The following is a 14,232-nucleotide window of genomic DNA, read 5'->3' on the forward strand; positions in this document are numbered from 1 at the left end:
GAGCAGCTCCTGTATGAAGACAGGCTTAGAGAGTTGGGGCTGTTCAGCCTGGAGAAGAGAAGGCTGCGTGGAGACCTCAGAGCAGCCTTCCAGTATCTGAAGGGGTCTACGAGGATCCAGGAGAGGGACTCTTCGTCAGAGACTCTAGCGACAGGACAAGGAGAATTGGTTTCAACTAAAACAGGGAAAGTTCAGGTTATATATGAGGAAGAAGTTCTTTACTGTGAGGGTGATGAGGCACTGGCACAGGTTGCACAAAGAAGCGGTGGGTGCTGCATCCCTGTCAGTGTTCAAGGCCAGGTTGGGCAGAGCCTTGGGTGATATGGTTTAGTGTGAGGTGTCCTTGCCTGTGGCAGGGGGGTTGGAACTACATGATCTTAAGGTCCTTTCGAACCCTAACTATTCTATGATTCTATTATCATAGCAATGGATTGATAAAAGGGATCTCAGGAGGTCGAGTCCTGTGTTAATGCAGTCATTAACTGGACCTTCCTTTATAAATGCTAGTTTAGTCAGCCTTTTGAAATCTCTACTTAAGTAACATCATTCTAGTGTTTCTTAATAACAGGTACAAAAGACTGTTGCCTGCTATCAAATTGCATGGGGTTTGCTGCCAGCAAGCTGATTAGTACCATCTCTTTTCGAAACCTATTTCTTTCATATCCTGATGGATGCATACATGAATATTCCAACTGAATGTTAGGCTAAATGCTGTTATTTCAAAGCTGTAGAACTGGGGGTTTTTAGGAGAGTCTAGTATTTATCAAAAAATACACTGTGCCTCTTGTTTACTATGAGATGTTAGTAAGTATGCCTCTATTAAAATAATTGTTACTAATAATCTATATGAGTTATGGCACTTTCCATAGAATTCTGCAGTCTTGTCTGTCTCCTTGCTTTGCATGCTGCCTTTTCTTATTAACATTTCTGGAGTAAATAGTACTGAAGTGTTTGTTCTGGATAATTTCTGAAAACTACTCTTGTAAAATAGTTCCACAAAATTAGCTTCCTTTCTTTCTTCTTTCTTCCTTTCAGCCAAGCTGAATGGGAGCAGCTGCTGACAAACTGCAGTGCATTTCTGTTCTATGGAATGGAGAGATTCATGTCTCACATTTTACTCAACAGACTGGTTGCTATGAATATCCCAGGTAAGATAAGCAAACTTAAAAATATTTCTTAATTGCACCACCTTTTGTTCCCAGTTGTGTATATTTCACACTGTATCATGGTCATGGTATTGATGTCGGCATTTAAGGGCTTTTTTCAAGATCCAGGGTTTTAATCCAGAAAACTCTGCATTTTGTAGATTGTATTCTGTTGCACAGCTTTCTTGTTATCCCGCACAAGTCAGTTTAGTCCTTCTCCACTTCCAAATGTTAGAATTTAAGTGGCAAAAATTGAGTCATTACCTGATGGTTTTCCCAGTAACTCTTCTCCTTTTCTGTGAAATTTAATTTTTGGCAATGAAGTATTTTTTACTGTGAAGAGCAACCTCTGCAGTACCCCTTCAACAAAATTCCTCAGTCTCCACCGAGGCAAAGCAGAATTGTCTGTCAAGACTGGGTTAATGCTGAATGATTACTGTGTTATTATGGAGCAGTTGTAGACTCTGAGAAGGGTGGTTGTTTTTTGTTTTCTCTGCTTCACAACTATTTAGTCTTTCTGGTGTTGTAGCATAATGGTCAGATTCAGGACTGGTTTTTTTGATTCACAATCTTCCTTTCTGCTCCTGTTCCCCTTACACGTCTGGAGGAAGCTCAACTTTGGAGTTGTGCTGAATTTGTCAGGGTAGCTGAATTGCTGTATTCCTATATTGTGTTGAGATGTAAAATGGAGGAGGACAATACACATCAGATTGTGAAGCCCTGCAAAGCAACAGGAAGCTTCTTCGGAAAGCATTGATGTTTCAAAGTGATTTAAACATGTATATGTAAATATACTTATTTACTGGAAATCAATAAGAAATAAGTCTTCTTACATACATTGGTCACTCCTGAAGTTGAAGGTCAGGTGTCCGTAGATGAGATAATTACAGATCTCACAACTTTTGGAACATTCCTGAGCTCCTTGTTAACCCTCACCCTGTGCCCTGCTCTTAAGGTATGCCAGGATTGATTCTCCAGTGCATCTTCCTTTAATGGAGAATTAACTAATCTGAAATTAATTTATTTTAGGTCTCAAAGGATTGTTTTGTTTTCTGACTGCCTACACAACTTTTACTTGTTAGCTGATACAATTACTGTTGTCTTGCAGGCTGAGTTTGAATCTATTGTACAGACAATCTTTATGTTAAAAGTACTTTTATTAATAACAGTGAACCATGTCTGAGGTTTCTGAGGGTATACCCTGGACCCAGTGTTATTAGATATTGTTGCTGGTCATTTACATGGTGAAATAGAATGTAGCATTGCTGAACCAGGATATGAGAATGAGGTGGCTCAGCAGCTCCTGAAATGCAGGATTAGAATCTAAATTAACCTTGTTTTATGGGGATAATTAGCAGGGGGTAATTCAGGAAAGGCTGGAGGGAGGTGTTACCCTTAAGCAGAAATAATCAGTTAAACATGAATAAATTAGGGGATTGCTGCTTAAGGGTCAGAATTACAGAATAGAGTCGAGAGATGTATCACAAATTAAACATCATATTGCTAGGGAAAAAGAAACCAAACCCTAAGCTGTGTATAGGGTTAATAAAGGAGTGTCATTTGCAAGATACATGAAATGATTCCCCACTCTACTTAGTTTTGCAAAGTTCTCAGCTGGAGAAGAATATTGACCAAATAGAATAAGTTAACAGTGGAAAACTTTTAAGAGTGGTCAGAAGTCTATACCACAGATTAGCATGCATCATTTTATTAATAAATATGTGTGTGCGGTCATATGTATATATACATGCAAAACATACTTAGGAAGAAAGATTAACATATTGAGGGGAGACATGATAATAGTTCTCAAGTAGGTAAAAGGCTTTCCAAGCAGAAAGGTAATTTGCTTCTCATCTGCTTAGGTTAGGAGAATTAAGTAACAGGTCTAAGCTGCAGCAAATCAAACTTCTTGGGAAAGCTTTTAATTCTAAGAGAATTCTAAGTTATTTCACTGGAGGCTTTTAAGGAAAATAAGGAATGCTTGAGGTGTTACTTGGTCCTAACTTCCATAAAGGAGGTACGATGGATAACATTTCCATACCTCCATACTATAACCTCTAACAAGATTTTATAACTACAGGGTTCAGTTATATAGGACATTAGCCTGTAATAAGGACTTCATTATTAATTGTACTAAGGTGGCATAGGAAAACAATCTGCAGAATAATGTGGAATAGTGTATCAAAGCTACCTCAAGTAATATTAGGATTACTTTATTACTGTTATTTTATGTAATAATTGACAATTTTTGCTGAAATATATAAATTTTATATTGCTTAGGCTGTGTCTAAGAAAGTTGTTAACTTATGAAAGGTCTGATTTACTTATATTTATTATGTTGGGCATAATGAGAAGAGATTCAGAGCAGCCCTGCAGAGAAGGACTTGGGGGTGTTGGTTGATGAGAAAATGAACATGGGCCGGCTTCAGTGTGCGCTTGCAGCCCAGAAAGCAGCCGTATCCTGAGCTGCATCCAAAGGAGCATGACCAGCAGGTCGAAGGAGGTGATCCTGCCCCTCTGCTCTCGTGAGACCTCACCTGGAGCATTGTGTGCAGTTCTTGTGTCCTCAACATAGGAAGGACATGCAACTGTTGGAACAAGTCCAGCGGAGGCCACGAGGATGATCAAGGACTGGAGCACCTCCTGTATGAAGACAGGCTGAGAAAGTTGGGGCTGTTCAGCCTGGAGAAGAGAAGGCTGCGTGGAGACCTCATAGCAGCCTTGCAGTACCTGAAGGGGGCCTATAGGGATGCTGGAGAGGGACTGTAGTGACAGGACTGTAGTGACAGGACAAAGGGCTAACGGGTTAAAACCTAAACAGGGGAAGTTTAGATTGGATATAAGGAGGAAATTCTTTCCTGTGAGGGTGGTGAGGCACTGGAATGGGTTGCCCAGGGAGGTTGTGAATGCTCCATCCCTGGCAGTGTTCAAGACCAGGTTGGACGAGGCCTTGGGTGATACGATTTAGCATAAGGTGTCCCTGCCCACGGCACGGGGGTTGGAACTGAATGATCTTAAGGTCCTTTCCAACCCTAATTATTCTATGATTCTATGATTCTTAGTGCAAATACCAGTGCTATAACATACTGTTTTTTCCAGAATGCCATTTGATGATACTTCTAGATCTGGTGCGATCCAAGCAAAGTCATCAAAGAATTACAAACTCTGATAGCCACAAAAGGTAGAATAAAGTTTATTTCTTTAAAGCTCACAAGAAGGCAGATTATTTTTATTGCAAAGGAAATTTAAAATTGTAAGTTGCAAAAATTTTCATTTACTCCTCCAAGGAGAAGCGCTTATATCTACACCTCAGGGAAGAGTTCACCTCTCTAAAAATACTGTTTAATCAATGCAACAATGTGTGAGTTAAAATTATTTTTGTGCAAAATACATTATACACACATCTACAAATGTAATTATGCAGGTCTCCAAGTTTTTAAACAACCTCCGGGTGTTTTCCTTTTTAATACTTTTTAATAATACTTTTTACTTTTCTACCTTCCCCAAACAGCCATTTCCTAGACCAAAACAAAATACAATTCCTTCAACTAGTCCAGAACAGTAACATGACAGGGACAATCACATGGTGAAACTGCATCATGAAAAGATATAGGTGGAAGTTACCTAAATTTTTTGTATTAAATTTAACGTGTTGTATGAATATTAGAAAAGACTTTATGCTCAGCATACAAGAAAATGCAGTCCATCATGCCCTTTCCCCTTCTATTAAAAAGCATTGTACATTTAGTTGTATTTGTTGATATATTACTTCTGTTTTTAGTTTAGTGATCTCAGACTTTTTTTCTTCAGTTGTCTATGTATTGCGATAGAGAGACCAACAGAGTCAGCCATGCTTCTAAGCCTTACTGGTGTTCGTTCTATAATAGCCAACCAGTGGTACACTACCTTGCAAGAGAATGCGGAAAGGCTAGAGATACTGTCTGAGAGTGAGTATTTGTATTCGGCTTCATTTGCAGGTATGTTATTTCCGACATTTGTATGCATGCACTCGTGGAGCATGTGTATCTACTCATCTCCTATCTCTCCTCTTCCTTTGCTCCTCACCAGATTTTGTCTGGAGTTTCTGTAGGAGGTAATCTGCATGCAGGAGCCACCATGTTCTTGACAGGTTGATGTTTCAAACAGAACAGTAACCTACTTGAATAGTTTTAGAGGGGAATTTATTTGCGGTCATATGGTAAGAATAGGATTTCTACGGTGAGAAGCAGTGCCCTAGGACTTTGTACCCTGGAGTTACATAAACTATGGGGAAAACAAAAGCTACAGATAACTTATATCTTCAGAGATAGATAATGAAACAGGATACCTTTACGGATTTAGTTAAGTTTTAAATGTGGAGACACCAGGCTCTATGGTTTGTATTTTCTTGTCTTCAAAACATTAATTGGAAACTCACAGAAACTATCATTTTTTTTTTTTCCAGATTTGTTGAGCATTGCTAGAACAACTGGGCAGACAGTCCATAGCCTTCAAAAGAGGAAGATTAACAGAGACAGAGATTCTGTTGAAAGTAAGAATTAACAGGCTTAGTAGAGAAGACTGCCTGTGCATGTTAACTAGATCTATGGGTAGTTCAGTGATATAGGTGAAATCTTTCAGATGAGCTGTGACAATCTTTCCTGACACATCTTACAGGAATTGTGGCTGGGAAGACCACTGATACAATATTATAATTGGAGTCTCTGTATTTACATATATAAAATTTGGAAGGAGACTTTGTCATAGCTGACCAAAAGCTAAAATTTACACTCCACTAAAATGTTATAAAATGAAGTAGTGTGACTGAAAAGTTACCTCAGGAGCATGACATGAAGAATATAAATGGTATGGATTATAGACTGCAAAAAGATCAGTTGAACCTGCAGTGACTAGGCAGTCTGCATTGCAAAGGGCACACTATATATATGAAATTCCACCTGGCATCCTGTTGGAGAGGGGAGAAGGATTTTTGAATAAATCAACTTGTAATATACTGTTTATAAAATTATGTAGCTATTTTTCATTGTATGGGACTTACCTCTTAAGGGTAAATGCAATAAATTTTGGTTATAACTTACACTGCCATAGAATTGAAGAGGGAGAGAGCTCAAGTCAGAAATGTTGCCTAGTTTTATGGTTTGGGGTTATTTTTTTCAGAAAATGCTTGTTGGATATACTGGCAGTTATTAATATTATAAAAAAAAATGTAAGAGAGCCACAAATGTTAATGAAAGAGAAGATGTGATAGATCGCTGCAGTTGTGTTCAGAAATAATGTTTTTTAAAATATTTTTATAGTGGAAGTGGATTCTCTCAGCTCTCCTAGACACAAAGCAGAAGAACAGACCACTTCCTCAAGTCTTCCTGCAACTCATCCATCCTTTTTCAATTGTGTGCTATATGGTTTACCCAATATAATTATTATGTAATTTGTGTCAGACTTTTCTTACTGGGAATGCCACTACACTGTGCACAGGGCAAACTTGGCATTTAAAGTTGTAGTAGATGCTTTATTCTATATGGCCTAAGGAGAGGTGAGCTTAAAAAAAGTGTACATGTTGCTGATAGACTGATTTAAATTTTGGATGTAAGCAGTTCGATATTAGAAAAAGTGTCAGAAAAATATAAAATACATAGAATTTAGAGATTTCAGTTAATACTCTGAACTCAATGAATTCCTAGGAGAATTTGGTGAGTACCAACACATTTTAAAGGAAATTAGGCAGGTATTTTTGGGCATTGATGCATGAATGGAATAGGAATGTATTGTTGTCAGTACTTCCATTTGCAAAAACTTTTCCTTGATGTATTTTGTTCTTACATGGAAGATTTAACAGGAGCATAGCTTAAAAATGTACCAACTAACATCATTTGACTTGAATCGATTTTTAACTTCTTACGTAGCAGTAGTTGCAGGTTAATTAGAAAACAGAAATGTTCAATAAGTTTCACCTTCTTTATTTTCCTATAGTTTTCCTGAATAACATATGAAGCTATATTAACTTATTCCAAAATCCCAGATAAGGTCATTATTTGTATAGATTTTGTAACCTGCTCTGTTAATTAACAATGCACTTTTCAAATACGTACTTTAAAGCTGTATTTGTAATGGTAACAGTAGAAATAGAAATAAAATAATTTAGCATTTGTGGAAAATACGAAGCTATGATCACTATTGCAGTGAAAACCATTTTAAGACTCTCCTCTTTTTTTCCCCCCCAATAAAATGGTGATGTCTGTTTCCTGTGATACACTTTTTTTGTGTGCCTGATAGATCATTAAAATGGCACTGAAAAGACACTGTTCTTGGCTACCTGCTGTGCTATAGTTAATTAAAACCTGGTAAGATTTATAGGCCTATATAGACCATAATTACAAAATCATGACATGCAAAATACTTTCTTTTATTCACACAGTAGAATAAGAATTTTGTGCTTCATTCCCCTGTGCTCTTACAATTTAATTAGATAACCTTATATACTGCTCTGTCAAACTGTGTTCTATAACATGCATTATTTTTATTCCCTTTAGATGTCATTTTCTTCTTTATTTAGACATAGGGGATACATATTTTTTTATGGCATGTATCTGGGCATTCAGTAGCAATACAAATTAAGTAAAGAAGGGATCCTAGACTGTACTTAAGTTATCCAGCCTGAAAATTAAGGATTAAGTGTAAGATATTTTCAAGTCTGGAACTTGTCATGTTTCACCAGGTATTGGCATGAGTCCCTTTCCCCACATTCTCACATTTATTTGTTTGTTTCTGTTTAGATCTTCCCAGGTACCTTTTCACTACATCACTGTTACACAGCTGCTTTTTTAAATTCGCAGGCATGGTATTTGGGAAGCTCAAGGATTTCTGAGTTTGAAGAAGCAACTTCGCTTGAATGAAGCAAATGTCCACACTTGTTTGGTATTGCAAATGTCCACTATATTGTTTTAATTATTTCCTAGATTAATTTCCACATTATTCTCCAACACATTGATTGCTGTGAAACTGTATTTCCTTGCTGTTCATTGCTTTTCTTACCTGGAATGACATCTTTCTAGTGTTGTCTCTTTTCTGTAATGTAAAAGGCTTTAAAAATCAGCATATTCAAGAGGAATCCTGAAGCCTTGTCTGCCTTGCTATGTGACAGTTTTCACTAATTTGTACTAACTTCCATCTTCTTGCAATAAGAGATTTCAAAAATAGTCAAGTCAGAAAAGTGTTTGTGCTTTAGAAATGATAGTGTTGTATAATGAGAACAATCCAGGATAAAAACTGCAAGATTGTAGAGGTTAGAAAAACCATTGATACCCAGGTACAGTGGGCTTATTCAGTAGTTTGCTACTGTAGTTTTATTTCTGAAACTGATGGAAATAACTTACTTAATCTACAAAAGTGTTTTTTTCCAAAAATATTCCCATTTGTATTAGATCCTTTAGCCCTAACTACATTGCAACAACCTCTGTCAGAAAGATGAATGAGTATGACTAAAAATTTCTTTACAATCTGACAGCACTACTTGATGAGAAAGCATTGATAAAGAGTTATGGCCTTATCCAGGAAACTTCAGACCTGAAAGCTTTACTTGTTGCAACTAAGATACTGGAAATACTAATCAGAGAAACTGTGGTAGAATACCTGCAAATAGGCAATGTATACTGGGTAGGTATAATAAAAGTGGATGGCATGCATAATTACATATGTCTGATTGGCATTTCTGAGGCAGTAAAAAAATAATTGACTTACAGCCATGAAGTGTGGTCATAACCATATTGCCTGGGGTGTTAGGAGAGTATTCTCTATATTACTGTGCTAAATACCACTCAGTAAAATCATTAATAGCAGTAGGACTGCACGAGTAGATGATAAACTATACTTTAGGTGACAGTGGATATGGATTCTGTGACATAAGAAGACATCTAGTTCATTCCTTCAGGAATTAGTACCAGAAATAGTATCTTCTTTTCCATTACATGTTTGTAGCAGTGAGCAGTGGCATAATCATACAAATGTAAAGAGTCACTTCAGGAAAAGATATTTAGTAGAATTTGGAATGATTTCAAAAAAAAAGAGGAGCATGGAAGAATTAATACATTTTATATTTCTTTTAAATTTACAATGACAATTTAATAAAGGAGAACCTGGTGCTTAGACAGAGAAAGGATGCAGCAGCTCAGGTGATGTAGTTTTAGAGTTCAGTATGTTTATCTGTTAAAGACAGTAATTATGAAGGAACTGAACAAAGGAAGATTGAGAAGGAATGCTGCAGAAAAATTGTGTTTCAGAACCTGATTTGAATAAAGAACTAAAAGCTTTTTTTTTCCTGATATTCCTCAGATTGTGATTGAAAGTTTAGGCTGTAGGACTCCTCTGTGAGCAAAACATGAGTTTTAATTAGGAAACATAAAAAGACCCCACTTAGTTAATGATAAATGCACTGTAATATGCCTAATGAGTCTCTGTATTTAAAAAGCATCTTTGTGATACACACATTTTCCACAATTTAGAAGTTTTTGCAGAAATGTAATAGTTCCCACTTAAGAATTTTAAGGTGTAACAACTCTGTTTCAAGAAATGGGACATGACAAACAGATAGTTCAGAGCATATTCAAAGACCAAATTGAAATGTTTCCATTTATTGTTGAGTCATTTGGCCATCAGTTGAGAATTATAAGGCAGCACCCACTCATGTGGGGTCTAGAATTAGGAGAGAGAGAAAAATAGATAGTTTCTCAAATGTCTTCTGTGCTCATGGAACGAAAAACATGCCAGGTCTCAAACAGGCTGTGTCGAGGCTTGAAATCAAACCAAAATCAAATTAAAAAAAATTCTCCCCCCCCCCCCCCCCCCCCCAAAATACCCAAACCCCCAAAGATGTGAGGTGCTCTTGCAGCAAATTCTCTGGACTAACAATAGCAAGCTTTCTCCCCACAGAGTGAAGCAATAGATGGTGACAATAAAAGCAAAAGAAATCTGTGTGCAGCACAGAAGGAGCAAAGAGGGGTACGTTTATCTCGTAGTGGCTACAGATACAAAAATGGAATTAAGACTTTTGATTCATATAAGATTTTGTAGAGAAAGAATACTCCCTAATAACTGCAATGGGAATAATAGTGATGAAATACTGACATGAGTATTTTAAACCCTTCATTAAGTACATACAAATAGCAAATTCAAAAAGGGAAATCCTAGTATTAATATTGTGTAAATAGAATCACAGAACGGTTTGAGTTGGACCTGTTCTAGCAGGTCCATGTGTTTCTTGTACTGGGCCTCTGAACTGGATGCAGTACTCCAGCCAGGTCTCATGAGAGTAAGAAATTCTTTTTATTATGTTAATCAATATAACAATAAAAAGATTACTAAATAAAAAATATTTTTCTACTTTTTGGAGGAGTACTTTAGAGAATGTTCTCCAGTTATTTGACTGTGAGCTCCTAATTTTCAAAGTATTATATATTGTTCAGCAACTTGGAGGAAAGAAATCCCACTAATGACCAAGGAATAAATTACAGTAGATAGAGCTTAGGACATATGAGCTCTCTCCTAGAAAGACATTGGCACGAGCCCAAACAACAAGAATAAAAGCTTCTGAAAATATTTCATCTACATGGCACCACATCGTTCCCTTGTACTGTATCCATTCATACAAGAAATATTAAAGAGTTAGTGCTATTCCATGTATCAACGGCTTTAAAATAACTTTCTGAATTATGTCTCAGCAACATAACAAATCACATTATCAATTAGCTTTTATAACAGAAATGACATTTTGTAATATATTTGAGCATGAAAAGAATTGGTCAGCTAAAATGTATGTAATCTAAAAAATGTGAGAAGAAAAAAATCATGGTGAATTTATTGATAATATTCTAGGACAAGAACATAATTTGACTAGGAGGTAGGTGTCCAAGGGAAGTGTGTAGTTCAGAATGGGCTGCAGGGAAGAGCTGCAGCAAGTTTGCTACAAAATGATCAAACAAAAAAGAAAAAAATCCCAAAAGAGAAGCTCTGTCATTAGTCCCAAGTGTAGCTGCTCTAAAATTCAACTGCCATAAGCCATAATTGTAGGATTTATCCTTGCACCTGCTCCTCTCTCCACAGTTAGGGTAGCTGTCCTCTCAGTAAGTCTTTCAGCCCACTTTACAAAGGGATGTGGTAGAGCAGATGCCAGCACTTAGCAGCTGATGGCTGTGGGTATTTGTAGGCAGGGAAATCAGAGCAGATTTGAGATTGTTGTAAAGATACATTCCCATGACTATTTAAGGCCATTCATCTGAATTTGAACACTAATTTAATGATGTTACAACCTGCTAAAGCCTTCTGACCTCTGCTTTGGCACCCTGTCTGACCTGAAAGCTATCCAGGAATAGAATGTCAGAGGGGAGCCAACCACTAATATGAATACAAATCCCTATATGTTGTAAATGAAAGACCAGCTCAATGGCTGTAAAGACACAAGGAAGAGCATTTTAAAGCACCTCTCAGGTATTAATTCATGCCTCCAACTGAAGTGTCTTTATGTAGATATAATAACAGTTACTAGCATGGATTTTCAGAATGTGGTCAAGTTAAACCTGAAGGCATGTTTATGTGCCCTGAAATGTTTACCAGACTGAAAGTCCCAAGTCATTACTTAGGTAATGAGTAGATAAAGTATTCCTGTTCCAGAGAGAGCAGGATGTGGGTGGTCTCTTGCAAACCTAGTAGGTACTATTTTCAAAAGCAGTAGTCACAGAAGTCTTCATTGAAGTATGAGAAGAAAGGAAACAACAAATCACAGGTGTCCAGAGGGTTGGGGTATGGGGAATAATTTTTGATCCCATTTTCACAAACCTGCCATATGATATGCTAACAGTGTTGCTGGTATGTAAAATATTACCCCTTGTCCTCTCTACAGTCCTTAATGAAGAGTCCCTCCCCAGCATCCCTACAGCCCCCCTTCAGACACTGCAAGGCTGCTCTGAGGTCTCCACGCAGCCTTCTCTTCTCCAGGCTGAACAGCCCCAACTTCCTCAGCCTGTCTTTATACAGGAGGTGCTCCAGCCCCTGATCATCCTCGTGGCCTCCTCTGGACCTGTTCCAACAGTTCCATGTCCTTTTTATGTTGAGGACACCAGAACTGTACACAGTGCTCCAAATGGGGTCTCACGAGAGCAGAGTAGAGGGACAGGATCACCTCCTTCCACTTACTTTCAGCTACTGAAACAACAGTTTGCACCACAAGGACCAAAGCCAGTTCCACTGCTGGCACCTGTTTTCACGTAAAGGGTGTCCACAATACAGCAAGGCAAGTTAGGAGCTGCTGTTTTGGGTATATTAACCAAGCTACACATGGTCACACAGGGGGTACAACAAGCTGTTCCACTGTAAAAGCATACACAGGAAACCAGCTCACAGCTGAAATGGAGGCCACTTCAGGGAGATACGCATCTTTTGTGACTTTCAACAGGACTCACTGTGCCGTTCATGGAGCTAGTCAACTGTCTCCAAACATAGTTTAATATCCTGCCCTAGTTCTGCTATTGATGAGGTTGTCTGCCGAAGTTCTCTGAGTTCTTGGAGCAGCCAGAACAGTCTGTTCTACCGATGTGACAGGTACTTATTAATTCCTTGTCCCTGCACTGTCAGAGAATTAACTACGAGTTTCTGTTGGAAGGAAAGAATGGATTTCCAAAAATATTTGTAGTTCTGCCTAGTCCTCAGAATTCATCTGGACCTGTAAATCTTGAAGTAGCTTACAGAATACAAGAAAGTATGAAGTGTGCTGCCCCTGAGGTACATAGATGGCTATCTGTACTCATTTTGTTAATCCTGACAGTGAGGTAGCAGCTAAATTACGTGTAGCCATAAGCATGATATTGTCATACAATTTAATAAAGGAAGAACTATTTCAAACATGGTCACTGAATCAGGACCCGATGTTACTTAGAAGTCACACTGTCGTCTTCATCATTGACTAATAATTGGTAGAAAGGTACAACAAAATATCTGACTCCTGTAGGAGCTCTCACCTACCCAGTCTGTAATATCCACAGATATTACAGATAGAAATATCTGTACAGGTAGAAATAATGCAATGACAGTTCAGAATGGGTTTCGAGAGAACAGTGCCATTTTTTCCATGCAGAGTTATTTGTATTCAGCAGAGTAATACTTCCCAAATTCCCAACCCTGGACATCCTTCACTGCCTTCGCTAGAGTGCTATGGAATGATTGTTCAAGAAAGAAGCAAATTCAGTTTTTCCTGCCTGCATTAGTGCCCTGCTAAAGCATCAGCCACAAGTCTAAGAAACGTAAACTGGTGCCCTCATTGTCATATACATACACATCCAGCCACTACTTTTATGTCTCGTGAAAGTAAATGGAAGTTTTTTCTCCTGACACTTTAGTCTCATTTTGAGCCTTGCTATTGTATTCCATTACACATTCTTGCCTGATCTCTGTCTCCGAGCTATTCCTGCTGGTGAGCTGTTCCCTGGAACCCAGACATGTGAGTCAGATCAAAGTTTAGTTGCTGTTTCTCAGTCTATGCAGTACGTCATCTCCCCAGTTGCCAGCACACAAACATACAAGCCCTGGATGTCCATGTCCCTATTCCAGTTGCAGGTACTCAGATTTTTTGTCCTACTCACTGGCTACTCACTAGCTTACCTTAGCAAGTGGAAGCTTATTCATGTTTACATACGCCCTTTCGGAATAGAGAGCATACACACAGAGAATATAGTTAGAAGTGAGATTAATGAGAAGGTAGAATAGATTGTGGTTATTAGGTGCAGGTCTCAAGTCAGACAACATACAACATAGCAGCCTGTTTATATGCAATCACCCTCCTTTAGCCCGTTTCCCCTCCATCTCCCTGCACCTGATGCATCTTGAGCCTGCCTGTTCCCCAGCATTAGTCTTTCCACTAAACATCTCTTAAGTCTCATTAATTCCCACAAGCACCTTAAACCATCTCATACTAGATTTTGAAACTACAGAACTGTTTTTCCCTACATCCTATATTCTTCGGTAGGCAATTACCCCCTTCGGTCTGCAGTGCACATGATCAGGGAGTTTCTCTTCTTGACCCATCTCAGTTAAGTTTCATCCC

The 14,232-nt window shown here is 38.1% G+C and overlaps 1 protein-coding gene across 1 annotated transcript in view; it reads left to right on the forward strand.

Annotated features, from left to right (window-relative positions):
* CFAP46 (cilia and flagella associated protein 46) overlaps positions 1-7,066 on the forward strand; it is a 75,719-nt gene extending 68,653 nt beyond the window's left edge. Inside the window, exons 52-56 of the mRNA XM_057408665.1 lie at positions 1,036-1,148; positions 4,245-4,326; positions 4,956-5,092; positions 5,590-5,676; positions 6,443-7,066. Coding sequence (XP_057264648.1) covers positions 1,036-1,148; positions 4,245-4,326; positions 4,956-5,092; positions 5,590-5,676; positions 6,443-6,573 — 550 coding nt within the window. The 3' untranslated portion in view covers positions 6,574-7,066. The remainder of the gene's footprint in view (positions 1-1,035; positions 1,149-4,244; positions 4,327-4,955; positions 5,093-5,589; positions 5,677-6,442) is intronic.
* Positions 7,067-14,232: the final 7,166 nt, after the last annotated feature.

This window comes from Pezoporus wallicus, unplaced genomic scaffold (genome assembly GCF_028554395.1).
Source record: "Pezoporus wallicus isolate ANWC-B61680 ecotype Strahan unplaced genomic scaffold, APGP_CSIRO_Pwel_v1 contig_13954, whole genome shotgun sequence".
Classification (NCBI taxonomy): domain Eukaryota; kingdom Metazoa; phylum Chordata; class Aves; order Psittaciformes; family Psittacidae; genus Pezoporus; species Pezoporus wallicus.